This window comes from Molossus molossus, unplaced genomic scaffold, assembly GCF_014108415.1.
Source record: "Molossus molossus isolate mMolMol1 unplaced genomic scaffold, mMolMol1.p scaffold_m16_p_17, whole genome shotgun sequence".
NCBI lineage: Eukaryota > Metazoa > Chordata > Mammalia > Chiroptera > Molossidae > Molossus > Molossus molossus.
The window spans coordinates 16,168,393-16,188,094 of record NW_023425352.1 but is presented as its reverse complement, the minus strand read 5'-3'; the positions used below and the strand labels follow the sequence as shown (position 1 = coordinate 16,188,094).

Genomic DNA, 19,702 nt, shown 5'->3' with positions numbered 1-19,702 from the left:
CTTCTACCCCCCAGACACTCTCCTCCCTATCCCACCCCCCACCAATCATTGTTGTCTTTGTCCATTGGTGATGCATGCATGCATATATGGGATTATTTTAAGATGACATTTTTGTAGCATTATTCGTACTAGTCTCAAAACACAGCAGTAAGTATAGACTTTAAGTGGACAGTGAAGAAGGGAAAATGATGTTGACTCAGTGAATGGGACAGACAGACATACTCAAATAATTTATTTTTATTTTTTTAATTTTTTTATTTGTTACAGATGTTTCTCCTTTTTTCCCCATTGATATCCTCCTCCCCATCCCTCCCACCCCATCCCCAGCTTTGTTGTTCATGTACATCAGTTATGCATATAAGTTCTGTGGTTTACGTCTTCCCTCCCCCGCATCCCCTCTTCTGAGGATTGTCAGTCTGTACCCTACTTCCGTGTCTCTGGGTCTACCCTGTTCCTCAGACAGTTATGTTCATTATATTCCACAAATAAGTGAGACCATGTGATATTTGTCTTTCTCTGCTTGGCTTGTTTCGCTTAGGATAATACTCTCCAGGTCCCTCCATGTCATCTCAAAGGATAAGAGATCTTTCTTTCTTACAGCTGCATAGTAGTCCATTGTGTATATGTACCACTGCTTTTTTATCCATTTGTCTACTGATGGACACTTGGGCTGTTTCCAAATCTTAGCTATTGTAAATAGTGCTGCTATGAACATGGGGGTACATATATTCTTTCTGATTAGTGTTTCAGGCTAATTAGGGTATATTCCTAGAAGTAGGATCATTGGGTCAAACGGCAATTCAATTTTTAATTTTTTGAGGTAACACCATAGTGTTTTCCACAGTGGCTGCACCAGTCTGCATTCCCACCAGCAGTGTACTAGAGTCCCCTTTTCTTCACACCCTCACCAACACTTGTTTGATGATTTGTTGATGGCGGCCATTCTGACAGGTGTGAGGTGATACATCATTATTGTTTTAATTTGCATCTCTCTGATGATTAGTGATGCTGAGCATTTCTTCATATGTCTCTTAGCCATTTGTATGTCCTGTTTGGAGAGGTGTCTAGTTCCTCTGCCCATTTTTTAATTGGGTTCTTTGTCTTCCTTTTGTTGAATTGTATGAGCACTCTATATATTTTGGAAATTAACCCCTTATCTGATGTATCATTGGCAGTTATGCTCTCTCATATAGTGGGTTCCATTTCCATTTCGATGGTTGCTTCTTTTGCTGTGTAGAAGCTTTTTAGTTTGATGTAGTCCCATGTGTTCATTTTTTCCTGTGTTTCTGTTTGTTGCCTTAGGTGATGTATCAGTGAAAATTCTACTGCGTATGATATCTGAAATTTTGTTGCCTACATTTTCTTCTAGGATTTTTATGGATTCACGGGTCACATTTAAGTCTTTTATCCATTTTGAGTTTATTCTTGTGTATGGTGTAAGTTGATGGTCTAGTTTCATTTTTTGCATGTAGCTGTCCAATTTTCCCAACACCATTTATTAAAGAGGCTGTCTTTATTCCATTGTATGCTCTTGCCCCCTTTGTCAAGTATTAATTGAGCATAATGTCTTGAGTCAATTTCCATGTTCTCTGTTCTGTTCCACTGGTTTATATGCCTGTTCTTGTGCCAGTACCAGGCTGTTTTAATTACAGTAGCTTTGTAGTATAACCTGATATCCGGTATTATGATCCCACCTACTTTGTCCTTTTTGAAGATTGCTGTAACTATTTGGGGTCTTTTTGGTTCCATATGTACTTTTGAAGTATTTGTTCTAGTTCTGTGAAGTATGTCGTTGGTATTTTGATAGGGATTGCATTGAATTTATAAATTGCTTTCAGTAATGCAGACATTTTAATGATGTTAATTCTTCCAATCCATGAACAAGTTATGTGCTTCCACTTTTTTATATCTTCCTCTATTTCTTTTTTCATTGTCCTGTAGTTTTCTGCAAATAGGTTCTTTACTCCTTTGGTTAAGTTTATTCCTAGGTATCTTAATTTTTTTGCTGCAATGGTAAATGGGATTATTTTTTTAGTTTCTCTTTCTGTGAGTTCATCATTGGTGTATAAGAATGCCGTCAAGCCCTGGCCAGTTTGGCTCAGCGGTTGGAGCGTCGGCCTGCGGTCCGGAGAGACCCGGGTTCGGTTCCCGCTAAGGGCACGTACCTCGGTTGCAGTTTGTCCCCGGCCCTGGTCGGTCGTGCGGGTGGCAGCCACTCGATGTGTCCCTTTCACGTCGATGTTTCTCTCTCTCTCTCTGTTCCTCTCTCTCCCTCCCGCTCTACCTGAACAAAAAATGGAAAAAAATGTCCTCGGGTGAGGATAAAAAAAAAAAAGAATGCCGTCAACTTCTTCACGTTAATTTTGTATCCTGCTATTTTGCCAAATTCATTTATTAAGTCTAGTAGATTTTTGATGGAGTCTTTAGGGTTTTCTATATATAATATCATGTCATCTGTGAATAATGACAGTTTCATTTCCTCCTTTCCAGTTCGGATCCCTTTTATTTTATTTTCTTTTTTCATGTCTGATTGCTGTGGCTAAGACTTCCAGTACTATGTTAAATAAGAGTGGCGAAAGTGGGCATCCCTGTCTTGTTCCTGTTCTTAAAGGAAATGCTTTTAGTTTTTGCCCATTGAGTATGATGTGGGCTGTAGGTCTTTCATATATGGCCTTTATTATGTCGAGATATGATCCCTCTATTCCCAGATTGCTGAGTGTTTTCATCAGAAATGGGTGCTGGATTTTGTTGAATGCTTTTTCAGCATCTATTGTTATGATCATGTGGTTTTTATTTTTTATTTTCTTTATGTGGTGTATCACATTTATTGATTTGCAAATATTGTACCAGCCTTGCATCCCTGGGATGAATCCCACTTGATCATGGTGAATAATTTTTTTGATATATTGCTGGATACGATTTGCTAATATTTTGTTCAGGATTTTGGCATCTATGTTCATCAGGGATAGTGGCCTGTAGTTTTCTTTCTTTGTAGTGTCTTTTTCTGGTTTGGGAATTAGAATTATGCTGACCTCATAAAACGAGTTTGGAAGTCTTCCTTCTTGAATTTTTTGAAATAGTTTCAGGAGAATGGGTGTTAGTTTTTCATTGAATGTTCGGTAAAACTCCCTCATGAAGCTGTCCAGGCCTGGGCTTTTATTTGCTGGGAGAGTCTTGATTACATCTTCAATTTCCTTAGTTGTTATTGGTCTGTTCAAGTTTTCTATCTCTTCCTGGTCCAGTTTTGGGAGAGTATGTGTTTCTAGAAGTTTGTCCATTTCGCATAGATTGTCGAATTTGTTGCCATATAATTGTTCATAATATTTGTCAACAATCCTTTGTATTTCTATGGTGTCGGTTGTTACTTCTCCTCTTTCATTTCTGATTTTGTGTATTTGGGTTCTCTCTCTTTGTTTCTTGATGAATCTAGCTAAGGATCACTCAATCTTGTTTATTGTTTCGAAAAACAAGCTCTTTGTTTCATTGATCCTTTGAAGTGTGTTTTTGGTCTCTATGTCATTTATTTCTGCTCTGATCTTTACTATTTTCTTTCTTCTACTTGTTCTGGGGTTTTCTTTTTGTTTGCTTTCTAGTTCTTTAAGTTGTGAGGTTAGATAGTCTATTAGAAATTTTTCTTGTTTCTTGAGATATTGCCTGTAGTGCTATGAACTTCCTTCTCAGAACTACTTTCGCTGCATCCCATAGATTTTGTGTTGTTGTGTGTTCATTTTCATTGGTTTCCAGGAAGTTTTTCATTTCTTCCTTGATCTCCTCGGGGACCCATTCATTGTTTAATAACATGTTATTTAGCCTCCATGTGTTGAAATGTCTTTGCATGTTCTTGTTGCAATTTATTTCTAGTTGCATGCCATTGTGATCTGAGAAGATGCTTGATATGATTCCGATCTTCTTTTTTTTTTTTTTTTTTTTTTTTTTTTATCCTCACCCGAGGACATTTTTTCATTTCTTATACAGATAGAGCGGGAGGGAAAGAGAGGAAGGGGGAGAGAGAGAGAAACATCGATGTGAAGGGACACATCGAGTGGCCGCCACCCGCACGACCAACCAGGGCCAGGGACAAACTGCAACCGAAGTACGTGCCCTTAGCGGGAACCGAACCCGGGTCTCTCCGGACCGCAGGCCGACGCTCTAACCGCTGAGCCAAACTGGCCAGGGCTGATTCCGATCTTCTTGAACGTGTAGAGACTTAGTTTTTGTCCTAACATGTGGTCTATCTTTGAGAATGTCCCATGTGCACTTGAGAAGAATGTGAATTTTGTAGTTTTGGGGTGTAATTCTCTGTAGATATCTCTTAAATCCATGTGGTCTAGTGCTTCATTTAGAGTCTGTGTTTCCTTGTTAATTTTTTGTCTAGAAGATCTATCCAGTGATGTCAGTAGGGTGTTGAAGTCCCCTACTATGATTGTATTGCTGTCGATTTCTTCTTTGAAGTCCTACAAAAGATTTTAAATATATTTTGGTGCTCCTATATTGGGTGTATATATGTTTACCAAGGTTATATCTTCCTGATGGATTGTATTATGTATTATGTAGTGACCTTCTTTGTCTTTAGTTATGGCCTTCATTTTTAAATCTATTTTATGAGATATGAGTATTGCTATCCCAGCTTTTTTTTTCTGTTCGTTTACTTGGAAGATTTTTTTTCCATACGTTCACTTTCAACCTATGTGAGTCTTTTGTTGTGAGGTGGATCTCTTGTAAACAACATATATGTGAGTCATGCTTTCTTATCCAGTCAGCTACTCTGTGTCTTTTTATCAGAGCATTCAAACCATTCACATTTAAGGTGGTAATTGATATGTACTTATTTATTGCCATTTTTGTTTAGTGTGGTTATATTTTTCTTCACATTTCTTCTACTAATTACAGCAGTCCTTTTAACATTTGTTGCAGTGCTGGTTTGGTGCTAATGTATTATCCCCTTAGCCTATTTTTGTCTGGGAAGCTCGTTATTTGACCTTCTATTTTGAATGATAGCCTTGCTGGGTAGAGTAGTCTTGGATTCAGATCCTTGTTTTTCATGACCTTGGTTACTTCATGCCATTCCCTTCTGGCCTGTAGTGTTTCTGTTGAGAAGTCAGCTGAGAGCCTTATGAGGGTTCCTTCGTAAGTAACCTGTTGCTTATCTCTTGCTGCGTTTAGGATTCTCTCTTTGTCTTTACTTTTTGGCATTTTAATTACTATGTGTCTTGGTGTGGGCCTGTTTGGGTTCTTCTAACTTGGGGGTCTCTGTGCTTCTTGAACTTGAATGCCTTCTTCCTTCACCAAATCAGGGAAGTTTTCTGTCACTATTTCTTCAAATATATTCTCTAACTCTTACTCATTTTCATTTTCTTCTTCTTCTCCTCCTCCTCCTCCTCCTCCTCCTCCTCCTCCTGCTCCTCCTCCTCCTCCTCCTCCTCCTCTTTCTTCGGGGACTCCTATGATGCGAATATTATTACGTTTCCAGGTGTCCTATAGTTCTCTTAAGCTGTCTTCCTGTTTTTTAATTGTTTTTTCCTTTTGGTTTTCTAATTGGTTGATTTTTTTTCTACCCTGTCTTCTAATTCACTGATCCAGTCCTCAGCTTCCTCTAGTCTGCTGTTTGGTCCTTTCATTGTGTTCTTTATTTCTGCTATTTTATTCTTCATTTCTTCTTGGTGGTTTTTCATCTCCAATTGGTTGATTTTCAGTGTTTCTATGTCTTTACTCATAGTGTTGATGCCCTTACTCATGCTGTTGAGCTTCCTCAAGATCATAGCTCTGAATTCTACCTCTGATAACTTGCTTAACTGCATTTTATTTACCTCATCTTTGGTAGAGGTCTCTTGTTTTTTCATTTGGGATTTGTTTCTTTGTTTCACCATTTTGGCTATCTCAGTAGGTTTTGGAGCATGCCAAAATTTTCGTATGGGTGTTGGTGTTCTGCTGTTTGTGGCTCCCTCTACTGGGTTGGATGAGTGTGGGAGGACCCACGTTCAACACCACTGTCATGTCTTACTTTCCTGGGTAGATTTGCAAGCCCAGGAATGGTTCAGTTATCCTCTAGCTTTTTGCCTGGAGGCTATTAGTGCAGTTACTTGAAGAGCCTTCGGTTCCCAGTTGCATGAAAACCTTCCTCAGGTGTTCTGCATAAGAGAATTTCCCCAGGGTGGGGCAGATGCTGGTTGGTAATGAGCCTCAATTTGCATTTCAATGGCCCACCTGGGTGGGATTGAATCTTTGAGGGTGGGGCTGCCACCTCTCCTGAGAGCCCTGGGAAGGAGTAAGATGGCCACTGTCCTGTTTGGCCACAAGTCAGCAAAAGCTCTGAGCGCCCTGTAAATCTCGAGTGTCCCACACAGTTCCAGTCCAGTCTGCCCTCCCTCTGCCGGAGCCCAAGATGAGTGGTTGTGGCTATTTTAGTGCTCTGTCCTGGCCCTCTGTGCTGTGGAGACACTTGGCATTTTAACCCCGAGGGCGCTGCTCACAGCTAAGACCACTGCTGTATGTGGGCTGCCTCCCCCCATTTTGGACCTCCGCAGTCCTACCAGGATCGATTCAGTGTCCCTGGTAATATGATCCTTGCAAGCTGCTTTTCTGTTGCTTTTTCACAACGATTTGTCTTTATTTTAGTTGTAATTTCAGCTTGGTCCTGGGAGATGGTCTGTGTAGCTTCCATTCACTCTGCCACCATTTTGGAATCTTCAACAATAGACATCACATGAAGATGAGACTCCCCTCCTCTGCAGTCTGCCAGTAGTTTAGCAGCTGTGGGTGCATTTGCTCAGGGAGGTCGGGCATTCCACCAGCCAGGTCAACAGGCAGCAACCGAAGAGCCTTGGTGAAGGCTTCCTATCTGGTGACAGCAGCCGCAGTGTGCTACATACTCAAATAACTTAAAAGCAACAGAAACTACGACAAAGTGCTTTGGGAACACCAAGGGGAAACAAAGGCTAGTTCTGATGGAAGAGATTGGGGAAGCCATAATGTAAGGATGTGGCTTTTGAATTAAGACCTCCAAGTTTGGGTTAGATTTTGAATGGATAAAGAGGCGAGAGGAAAACAGTTCTAGTATATGAGAGATAAGGCAAGCAAAGCCTCAATCAGGGAAATGGCTCTTGTTTGGGAGAGGCATAATTTTCCTCTAAGTCTATAATGGATGGACTTGAAGACTTTTCCATCCTATTTTTAGAGCCTAGATTTTAGAAACCCCCAGGCTGATTCCTAAATTTTGTTTTGTTTTATTTTAAGATGGGACTCTAGGATGCTTTTTCTTTTTCCTTGAGGCAGGAACTAAAAATGATATTGTGATAAATTATAGTAGGTAGTTTTGTGCTTCTCAGTTGTAACCATGAGCCCCAAGGGTTCTGGTATCCATATTACATTTTAGATGTTTTAAATAACACTTTTCACCACTTTACATCTCTATGGAACCCTTCCCTGATAATAGAGATCAAAAGTAGACACAAAATATTTACCAAACTCTGGAGAGCTACTTAAATTACTAAGCTCTGTGAAGTTGCTTTTTATTTGACAATAAAGTGCTTGATGTGTGGTTTAAGTCCAGCTAAATAAGTACTGTTGAACTAAGCTATGAGTCTAGTCTTTGTGAGCCTCGGAAAAACAAGAGTCCTACTGCAAGCCTCAATTTAAAATATAGCAAGCAGTTTAAGTGGACCCTTCAGGTATGTGTGAGTGGGCACAAGAAGCTGAGTCATATCATTGACTCTCTAGTGAATTGCTACAAAAGCTTGAAAGAAGTATTCTCATAATTTAAAAATGGTATAAATGGCCCTAAATTCTAATGAAAACACATTTAAAATATCTATTTTGTGTGTTAACCTTGGATGCATACCTACAAACCCCTAAAATTAAGAAATTGGAGCTTGAGTCATTCATTAGGTGCTTTTCTTTTTCATAAAAGTTAACATTTTATTTAATGTAATATAATGTAGGGCTATCATAGCAAAGTACCACAAAATGAGTGGCTGAAAGCAACAGAAGCTTACTCTCACAGTTCTTGAGGCCAGAGGTAAAAATTCAGGGTGTCAGCAGGGCTGGTTTCTTCTGGGGGCTTTGAAGGAAAATCTGTTTTATGCCTCTCTCCTAGCTTCTGGTAACTGCCAACAGTCCTTGGTGTTCTAGGCTTACAGATGCGTCAATTCAGTCTCTGCCACCATCATCACATGGCTCTTCCCCTGTGTGTCTCCTCTGTGTCCACATCTCTTTCACTTTTCTCTTATAAAGACACTAGTCATTGTGTCCTAATCTAGTATGACCTCATCTTAATTTGGCTACAGAATAATACTATTTCCAAGTAAGATCACATCCTGAGGTAATGACATAAATTTTAGGGGATGCTATTAAATTCAGTACACTATGCAATGTTGAACTTTAGATGTAAAGATGATTCATTTGAAAAAGCTAGTTTTACAAAAATGGTTTGTTTGTTTGTTTTTAACAGACAGATTTATGAGATTGATAAATTTCTCTTTTCATGGACTTCCACTTAAAACTGTTATCAGATTGCTAAAATGACAGGTTATGACCAAGTGGTTTTTAAAATGATTTCCAAGTACTATTATCTGTATTTAATAAGTTGCATTTCCATGGCTCAATATTAGACTTTCCATGGGGAGAGTTGGGAGGGGGGGTATTACAGGGGACAGGTGAGGTGGTGATGATCTTGAAATCCTCCTTACTAGCCAAAATCTAAAGGTAGGAGCTCCTTCAAATCAAACTTCTTTGCAGTAATGATGTATTGCGTTACCTACAGCTTTTGGATTGACTTTCACAGCTGTATTTTATTAGTTATAGCCATAAAAGCCAAAAATCTTTAGCTGGAATACCTGAAATAGGAGATCAAGGTGAACTCTTGGGACTTACTCATAGCCTGTGTTCTTTAACATTTACTGGTATATATTCGTATAGTGTTTAAAATAAGAAACTTTGCCTCCTATTCTTTGTGCCCTTCCAGCCTCCCTCCTGTCACTCACTGGTCACAATGACCACATTAGGGATGGCTCTATTAGAAGTATTGTCCACAGTAACAAATCAATTTTCTAGGTTAGCCTTTTGAATGAAAGTTTGGGTTTGCAAAACTCAACTCATTTTTAATAATGACCTTTGGAGGATTGTTTGCATTTCTTCAGAGTTAGGAACTAGAATTTTTTGAGTTCAAAAATCCTTGAGAAATAGGCAGATGTAAGATTGGAATTTCAGGGAGTTAAGTTTTCTATATTACTTGTATTCTGATACTCACTTTGGAAAGTTTCCCAGGTTTCTAGAGTAGATATGAAATAATAGGTAAGAGTGAATTTGACCTCAAACATTACTCTCAAGAAAATGTCAAAAGCAAAGGCTTTAAATTTTCAAGCTCAGTGCTGGACAAATACTTAAGTAGAATTTATTTAGTTCATGAAGTATGTGAGGGTAAATGTTTCTTTAAAAAAAAAAAAAGCTTTATGCCCAGAAGAACTATGTACCTAATAGTAAAGAACCGAAGACTTAAGGTATCTCCAGAAATTGAGAGCAATGAATCTTTCTTTAAAAATCATAATCTCCAATGATTCCATTTTTTGAAACCTCTCATTTATCATAAGCTGTCAAGTTCTGGACGGTTTCCTGGATCTCAATTTAAAAAATTTCAGTGATAGCAGGGGACTTAATAACAGAAACAAAATGTCTAAGAGGCACATTTGAGTAATCAATCCACTTGTCTTTGTCAACTTTCTCTTAGGGGGGAAAAAAATTCCACTTTTGTTATTTTTCCCAACCATTTCCAAAAACTCCCATGTTGTAGACAATGATGAGTGAGGGAATATATGCAGAGCATTCATCATATTTTGTAGAAAGGAGGGTAAAGTCACCAAGGCATGTGTGTTTGGATTCTGCAAGATACGTGAAGGATTCTCTCTATGGTTGATTGTTTTATTAATCATTTTACAGGACTATATGTTAGTTTATTGAAAAATCAGTTTAATATTTGCTTTTACAAATGATTCATGTTGGGAACAATTTGAGCTAAGTCTGGATAATGATTGAGTTTGGACTTTAGAAAATAGATTTCCTCTGAACTTTTTGTACACGTTTGCAAGTTTATAACTCTGCTTCTTGTTGGCCATTATCATTGGTAAATTTATAACGAAAAAATTTTTTTCAAGTTACCAGTGAATGTTATTTCCACTCCTACCAATGTATTTAAGCAAGTAACTGCCTCTCTTCTCCCCAACCTCTACTTTTCAAATACACAAGTCCAGCTCACTGCTCCTTGCAACAGGTATTGTTGATCAATAAAATGTTCTTCATCAATCATTGGTACTTTAGTGAGAGAGGGGTTAGATTCATCCTCTGCTTTGTACAGCAGTGAAAGCCTGCTGAATGTTGACCTAGCAATCATCTACCTGAAATTTGTGCTCTGCACTTACACTTTGAATGACGTGTATTATGATTGCATGTAACTACTACTATCTGTTCCAGTTGTACAAGTACAGGATGCGTTTTTCATGTTTGCTAAAAAAGTTTATCTTAATAAGCAGTGTTATTTTTATTTATAAAACAAAGTTAGAAACCAAAATACTCATAGCTGTGCCCTCCAATTGAGTTTTCTTTCCTGTTTTTTTAATGAACGCCGATCTAGCTGTCAACTTCCATTAAGTATAGGGCACTTAGTAATGTAATGGGTTGTTGCTACTGTTACTAGTTTATTTTGTTATTATTGGTATGTTTTCCTTTACACTGGATTTTTAACTAAGGCTTAGATTAATAGTATATTTTACTAATAAACTGTAGATTTATTGTTTCCTACACTTTTATTTATTTATTTTTTTTGTACAGATAGAGTGGGAGGGAGAGAGAGGAAGAGAGAGAGAGAGAAACATCGACTTGAAAGGGACACATCGAGTGGCTGCCACCCGCACGACCAACCAGGGCCGGGGACAAACTGCAGCCGAGGTACATGCCCTTAGCGGGAACCAAACCCGGGTCTCTCCGGACCGTAGACCGACTCTCTAACCGCTGAGCCAAACTGGCCAGGGCTGTTTCCTACACTTTTAAATTGAAATTTAGAATTTATACTTTTATTTTAAAGATATACTTAACAGAAGTCATTTCAAAACAAAACAAAAAAGGATTCAGAAATTTAAGAATGATTTGGATCAATGTTAAGATTCTGGCAATAGGCCAGGGAGAGTTAAGTTTCTACATTTATATCAGTTTTATAGCCATAGAAGGCTTTTTAATTTGACTACTTTGAGAACATTTACCATTTCTATTTTGGTGCTGAATATTGTGATCCTGTATTTCCAGATACCACAATAAAGGAAGGCCATAATCAAGGTTGTAATAGCTAAATATGCTTTTGGGAAATGACAGTCCTTTGAGCCATTCCATCTTTTTTGGTCAACTCTTCCACACTTATTAATATCTGTAACCATGAATAATTCCTTATTTGAAGAACATTTGGTTATCTGAAGCAAATTATCAAACCTCAGTTTTTTAATCTATGAAGTGGAGATGTAGCCAACATAATCTTTTTCTGAGAGTTAATTTGTTTCATTATAAATGGTTAAAGGCCCTCAACTCTTTCAAAATGGTGCTGAATTAACTTGAATGGTAAAAGTGTAAACTTGAACATTATTTATTGTTACCTAGGGCACAATCAATGTCATTTCGAAAACCGCTAATTAAGATACAGTAGTCATCTGATATTTGAGCATTGTAGCTTTAGAAAAACCACTCAAGCCCCGCTGGTGTGGCTCAGTGGATTGAGCATTGTCCCATGGACTGAGAGGTCTCGGTTCAATTCCTGGTCAGGGCACATACCCAGGTTGCAGGTTCAATCCTCTCTCTCTCTCTGAAATCAATGAAAACATTTTTTAAAAAGAAAAAAGAAAAATCACTCAACATCTCTGAATATAGTTTCCTCTAATCAGTAAAATGTGACCTTTGAATCTAGTCTGAAATGTTCCAAGACAGCTGTCACAGCATTAATATTCATTATAGCAATAAATGCTTTGTGGGATAATTAAATCTTCTTCCATTGGGTACTTAGAAAGTGTCATCGGTTCTACTCAATGCCAGTTTGTGTGTTTGTTTTTTCATTTTCCTTGACTTTTATCTACTTTTTCAAATCTATTAATTTCAAGTCAGTTGTATATAAAAATTTGGCTAGCATTTGAAAGTAGTTCATGTCTTTTAAATTTTAAGATGAATAAAATTTCACTGGTCAATATGAGGATGTGACTTGTCATAGTTTGTGCCAAGTCCAATTTGTTTTCTAGAACTTTAAATACCTTCACAATTTTATAGTACCTTTCATCAAGAAAAATTCTAACTCAATAAATAAGCTGTTGTTGTTGTTACCAAATATCCTGCTTTGAAGTCTTGGCATATCTTTGATTATTGTTTTAAATATGGAACATTGAGCCTGGTACTTGAAAGTAGAGGATTTTGTTGCTTATATTCTAGAGAAAGCTGTTAAAACTGCCAAGAATTTTAAGTTTGGAAAGACTTTTTATAAGTAGTAACTTCTCATAAGATTGTTTTTACCATTCCCAGCCTAGAAATAATACAAACCAGATTTATTTGAAAGGAGCTGTGATATAGTAAAATAATTCATTTCAGCCACCACTTATGGAGTACTCTGCCATTATGAGGACTACAATCTCTCTCTCTCTCTCTCCCTCTCCCTCTCCCTCTCTCTCTCTCTCTCTCTCTCTCTCTCTCTCTCACACACACACACACACACACACACACACCCCTCTTTTCTTTTTTACTGTTTCTCACCTGATCATCACTTGAATTTTTAGGATTGTGTTTTTCAAACTGTGGGTCACAACTCATTAGTAGATTATGAATTAATTTGACCTGCATTTTTTAAAAAATGAAAATATAATGTACCACATAGTAAGGGAAAGTATCATATCATGAATTTATTTCAGTTATAGATCTCATGTATTTGTGATAATAATATAAAGTATATTTCTTAGTATTGATTGCCATTTTTAAAAAGTTTGAAAGCCAGCTTTCTAGAGCGTTTTATCTATTTGTGTCTTGAACCTAATGTTCTTTAAACATACACGTTGAATAGTTACTGCATAAATATTTGGATAAGATTTTTAAAACTAGAATTTTGTTTATGCTTGATATCTTGTTTCTAATCTACATGTCCAGAGGAAAACCCATAGTGCTGACAAGTTTTATAACATTACTTTAAAAAAATACATTCTTTTTCCACATTTTAAATTCAAAGAACACTGTTAAAAGACAATTTTTTTTCTTTTTTTAATGGAGTTCATGCTGGTTTGCACTGGTTTATATTGCTGTGATGTTCTAGAAAGCCTGATTGTGTAGAGCAGTGGTGGGGTATTAAAAACAGGGTTCATTAATTTTAAAGAGAAGGAGCCCCGGAACTGAGTTGTTTCACATATCACCTGGAAGTAGAAATATTTGTTAGATTTTGGTGTTCAGGGTTAAGAGGAACTAGAATCTACCATTTACTTCACTTAAAACATCCTTCTTTTAAGGCAGTACAGTGGAAATATATGGCTCTCATTCAAGCCGTGGCAATTTCACCCCCCAACACACACACACACACACACACACACACACACACACCCCGAAACCTGTATAAAACCAATCAGAGATACTGAATAGCTGGAACTGGCATTTGAAAAGAAATTACTAGCTACCCCTGGGTCTGGATTGTAATTAAGATCATGGGCTTTAAAGTTCTACAGACTAGATTTAAATCCCTGGTCCACCATTTATCAGTTCTTTGACCTGAAACAAGTTACTTCTCGGTGACTTTATTTCTTCCTGTAAAATGGAGATAATAACACGAACCTCATAGGATTTTAAGGAGTAATGGAGCTAATGTATGTCAAGTCCAGTGGCTAGCACATAGTAAGGGCCCAGTAGCTGGGTATTTTTAAATATTGTGATAACTGATCACTGAAGTAAGGAACACCGAGTTATTGGTAGAAAATCACTAGCTGTTTTACTAACCTAAATCAAGGGTCTTTATCTGCCTCATTGTGGGAATAGATCAAAGGACATTAGCAAAATCATATGATCTAAGACCTCAGGAAATCTGAGGGGTCTTTTGAGATAGTCCTTTCATTTTACAATTGATCGTGGCACCTGTATGATGTAATTGCCATTTTACACATGAAGAGCTGTTTCTTATTTGCCATTGTATCCCCACATAGTAGGACCTTGGCAAATAGTAGATGCTCAGACACTTGAATGAATATTCCATGGCTGTTCTAATGTAGCACAACAGTTGATAGAAATGCAAAGACTTGAGTCCAACAGTTGAGTTAGTATTTCCACTTACTGTGTCTCCTGGCTTATAAAGACTAATTTTGAAATCTCAACAGTATCCATTAAATGCTTTTTTTACAATATTTTATTTTGTCACACCCACCTCCCTCCCTTCTCAATACACCTCTTTCCTCTTGAGCATATCCCTCTTCAATTCCTAGCAACCACTAATCTGTTCCCCATTTTTATAATAATCTCATTGGAGAATACAGTAAGTCCTCACTTAACATGGTCCATAGGTTCTCCGACTTTAAGCAAAACAACATATAACAAAACCAATTTTACCATAAGCTAATTGATATAAACAGGAGTTAAGTTCCTATAACATCTCATCATTACAACAAAACATTATTTGGGACCTGCTATACTATATAAATGGAATCATGATCTATCTAACATTTTGTGATTGGCTTCTTTTTTCTTTTCTTTTTTTACTGAGCATAATTCACTGGAGATTTATTTAAGCTGTTGTGTGTATCAGTAATCCATTCCTTTTTATTGTATTTATAATATAGTATGGATATAACACAGTTTGTTTCATCATTCACCTGTTGACGGACATCTAGATTGTTTCCAGTCTTTGATTGTTACAAATAAAGCTGCTATCAAAATTTACACATATATTTTTGTCTTTTGATATGAAAATATGTTTTCCTTTTTCTGGGTTAAATGACCAGGAATGTAATTAATTAGTAGGTAATGTGGTAGTTGCATATTTAGTTTTTAAAGAAAATGCCAGCCCAGCCCGTGTGACTCAGTGGTTGAGTGTTGACCCATGCACCAAGAGGTCACCGGTTTGATTCCCGGTCAGGGCACATGCCCAGGTTGTGGGCCCGATCCCAAGTGGGGGCATGCAGGAGGCGGCCAATCGATATTCTCTCTCATCGATGTTTCTATCTCTCTTCCCCTCTCCCTTTCTCTCTCTCAAATCAGAAAAGAAAAAAAAAAAGAAAGGAAACAGTTTTGATGTGTTTTTCAAAAAATTATTTTTAACAGAATGAGTTGACATTTCTAGGACCAGAATTAATGCAAGAATTTTTAATGCCTTATCATTAGTTTGCATGGGCTAAGTTGGGTCAAGGTGGCTTTAGAGATGAAATCTATCACAGAAGACTATTGTTAGAGACAAATTGGTTGTTACTGTGTTTAAAAGGTGAGACCAGATGTGTCTTGTCTTTATCAGGGATTCAGATCCCTAAAATGAACATGATCTTTTTTGCCTTTCCCCTTCTGGATCTATCTAGAAAAGTGTCCTTCTGGTACTTTGAGGTTGTGAAGAATTTGCAATTGTGGGTACACAGAAACTTCTCTCCCCTTAGTTTTTGACATAAATGGAAAAAGAATACTTGGATGTTTTACATTTAACTCCTCCTATTGTGAAGTGATTCATTCCACCAGATAAATAATGACTTAAAAAATACCATTTTGGCCCTGGCCAGGTTGGCTCAGCGGTTGAGCGTGGGCTTGTGGACCGGAGAGTCCCAGGTTCGGTTCCCACTAGGGGCACGTACCACAAAAAAAAAACCCACCATTTTGTAGTTAGTAGGAATGGTTTTTCTGTTACTCAATCATTTATATTGAATAGGTTTCATGAATGGAAGTCACCACCTGTAAAGAAAACCATGTTAAGCAAAACTATTTTTATAATTTCTATTTTGTTTCTTTTTCTTTATCCTTGTTGCACATTTTTGCACATTCTATATGCAGTTCAAAAGAACTAGTGAGCCTGGCCAGTGTGGCTCAGTGGTTGAGCATCGACCCATGCACCAAGAGGTCGCTGGTTCGATTCCCAGTCAGGGCACATACCCAGGTTATGGGTCGAATCCCCGGTGGGGGCATGCAGGAGGCAGCCAGTCAATGTTCTCTCTCATCGATGTTTCTCTCTCTCTCCCTCTCCCTTCCTCTCTTTAAAAAATCAATAAAGAAAAAAAAAAAGAACTAGTGAAAGGAATACACCAATCAATTCTCTCCCTTTCTTTTCATTTAGGCTTACTGCCATATCACTTCAAAAAGTTTGAGGAATCATTCCTTTATTTGGCAGTGACTATTACTCTCTGCTGGATCATTGCTCCTCCAAGTGCCAGGATCTAGTGCCAATCTGCAGACTGGACTGTGACAAATACAGACTATGATATTAAGTGTTTAGAAACTTCTTACAGTTTGACATTGCCAAGACATCTAAATGCATCATTTTGTATTTTACAAAAATATTGGCCCACAGCAAATTGGAGAAAGTCACCATAGACAATTTGAAAAGCACCAAGCTAGATGATGTCAACTTCTAACACAGAGATCCCAGGTGGAGGTGAGGGGAAATGTTAAATGGCTGTCCTTTGATCTAGCTATAATTGGTTAGATGCTCAGTTGGTTAGATGTAGCAAAAGCCCAAATTTGTTTCCCTAGCATAAAATCGAAGATAATCCTAAGTGTCAGTGACAATCATGATAATGAAATGAATCAGCTGTTCATGTATTTTCTGAATAGCTTTTCATTGTTTCTTACTTGGATTTGAACCACTGTATGCTGAAGTTATATAATCTAGCAACCTTAATAATACCTACATTTTCCTTGGGAAGTTGTTGAATATTTAAAAAACTTAAAGCTGTGTTTCTCTCATGTTAGTAAGTTATAGTCAATACAAATGTAGTGGCTTTTAAATATGGCCAACGTTTGGGCTAACATCAAATCATGAATGAGAGAGAAAAGAGCTCTACTGACAGTACTCACTAATTGTGAAAATTTGACATCTTAGATGTGGTGTGTATATTTTGATCTTGCTTCCTTTAAAAATACAGTAGCAGTTGGTGACATTATTATAATTGAACCACAAGTTTCCATTAGCTCTGAAAATATCAATTTCCAATTTAGCAATTTAAGACATTTTTACCTTAATAAAAAAATTGTTCTAATATTTTTTGAGAAGCTACTTTTTAAAGAAAGCTACCACTGTTACTCAGGGGGGGGGAGGGTAAGTTCTGCTTGGCCCATGTAAAATTTGAGTTTTATAATGAATTTACCATGAATTTCCTCCTTTGTGTTTATTAATACAGATAAGGGGAATCAGCAGGCTTGAAGCATGAGTTCAGATGCCAGCCAAGGCGTGATCACTACTCCTCCTCCTTCCAGCATGCCTCACAAAGAGAGGTATTTTGACCGCATCAATGAAAATGACCCAGAATACATCAGGGAGAGGAACATGTCTCCTGATCTGCGACAGGACTTCAATATGATGGAACAGAGGAAACGAGTTACTCAGATCTTGCAAAGTCCTGTGAGTTGAAATAATTAGAAGGCTATAATTTTTCTTCTTCTTTGGAAACCTTGATAATAATGAGGTAGCAGGTATCTTAACTCTCCGCTGAGAAGAGGGGTGGAGGAAGAGTGATGATTTGCCCCCAATCTTGCAGAGGCAAATGCACACCTAATTTATATATTTAATTTGCAAAGCTTTAATAACAAACTGATATTGTCTTGATGATGTCAATTTTCTTTGGGTGATTTCTGAATGTAATGCTTCATTAAAGGAGGAAAAAAAGATACTTCTGAGTTCATAAACACCCAATTCAGACTGGATATCTGTGAAGAAATAAAAGGCATGACTGAAGTGTTAGAAACCAAGAAAGGAGTTAGGTACATCTCATGCACTTATTTTCTCCTTCCATTGGGTACCTTGACACTCAGAGCAGCATAGGAAGACATAAGGTTTTGAGATCTGTGATTTGGCAGCTTCATGTTACAGACACCTAATGCAAGCACACTTATATATGCCTATACACCAAATTAACTGGATTAGAACTGGATTATAATCTAATCTCAAAATGAAAATTCTGTCTTCACAGTAGTATCTAGATTTTACAAATCATATTTAAGTGATTTGTTAGTTTTCTTATCCTTAGTGGAATTGCAAAGGTCACGTATAAGTGATAGAAAATGAGAGAACAGCTTAGTTTAAGATGCAAAATTAACTCATAACTTTATGCATAATGAAGGTCATGGGCCCCTTAAGGCAGACAGAGTTCAGCACACATAGACACATGATGCCCAGGTTAGGGTTATATTAGGTTTCCAACTTAGGTGCTAAAATAAGCACCGAGGCATAAAACTGCCTGGGGTGGCCCTGGTAAATCATTTTTGTTGTGCCCTTGTGAATTTAACCACAGAGGTTAAGTCCAAAACCAAAGGGGAATTCCACTCTGAGTAATTCTCCTATACCAGTGGCCTAGATAAAAGCAAGTACAAGTTAGAAAAGCAGTGCAAGCTTTGAGGAATTTAAGTATAGCTTAAATTTAAAGCTATCCTTTAAATAAATCCTTAAAGAAACCCTTTCCCAATGGAAAGGAGATTAACCAGACTTCATCATGAGGGAGTAAATGTTAAGTGCCTCCTTTTATGCAAACCTGAGTTTCTGTGTTTAGAAATATTTGAAAGGCATGTCAATTATTTAGATCAAAATAGATATATTTCTTCTTCTAAAGAAACCCCACTTTTAAGATCTAATTTATTAGATAAATGATTAGTAACTTATAGTATAAATTAACTGAAAGAGTGAGACAACGTTCAGATTTTGTTTGGGTTGTTAAATATTGAGATTTCTTTGGGAAGTGCTCCAAAGAGGACCATTCAATTCTAACTATAAAGTTTAAAAGGAAGAAATACTAAACTGCATTCCCATGTGAGGGTTTTTGTTTTATAATCTCCCCATTAAACAAAGACAGCATAACTTTGAGTAGAATATCTAATTTTGTTTATGTTTTATTGATTTTTTTTTTAGAGAGAGAGAAAGGGAGAGAAAGATAGAAACACCCATGTGAGAAACTGGGGATCAAGCCCACCACAACCTGGGTATGTGCCCTAGGAATCAAACCGGGACCTCTCAGTTCATGGGACAATGCTTAATCCATTGAACCACACTGGCCAGGCTTTTTTTTTTTTTTTTTTTTTTTTTTGGTACGTGCCCCTTGCGGGAACCAAACCCAGGACTCTGGTCCGCAGGCCGACGCTCCAACCACTGAGCCAAACTGGCCAGGGCTCTAATTTTTTAATACTTATGTATTTTCATTTGTAACTTGGCTTAAAAGTATCAATTTTACTTACACCTTAGGGAACTTAATAAAATGAGAAAGGGAAGATATAGATTGTGATTTCCATGTTCATGTAGCAAGAGCAATGATCTTCAGCCCAGAGAGTAGCAAGGAAGGTGTCAATGGGGGGGAAAAAGTGACACATCTGTAACAAAAATTAATTAATTAATTAAAAAATAAAAAAAGAATTGTGGATTATTTTTTGCCCTAGATTTTTGCTAGTGAATTTAAAATCTTGTTTGTGAAAGTCTTAGTGGCCGGTATTAGTTACCTATTGCTAAATAACTAATTACCCCAAAACTTAGCAGCTTAAA

At 37.3% G+C, this 19,702-nt stretch overlaps 1 protein-coding gene across 8 annotated transcripts in view; it reads left to right on the top strand.

Annotated features, from left to right (window-relative positions):
• The window catches only part of ADD3 (adducin 3), a 126,331-nt gene that overhangs the window by 77,843 nt on the left and 28,786 nt on the right, over positions 1-19,702 (top strand). For 5 of the 8 annotated variants that reach the window (XM_036264569.1, XM_036264568.1, XM_036264572.1 and 2 more), the window contains exon 2: positions 17,358-17,578. In XM_036264569.1, the coding sequence (XP_036120462.1) occupies positions 17,384-17,578 (195 nt within the window). In that variant the 5' untranslated portion in view covers positions 17,358-17,383. Of the gene's footprint in view, positions 1-16,266; positions 16,613-17,357; positions 17,579-19,702 lie in introns of those variants that run through there. The other 3 variants (XM_036264573.1, XM_036264567.1, XM_036264574.1) reach the window with 2 other exon arrangements.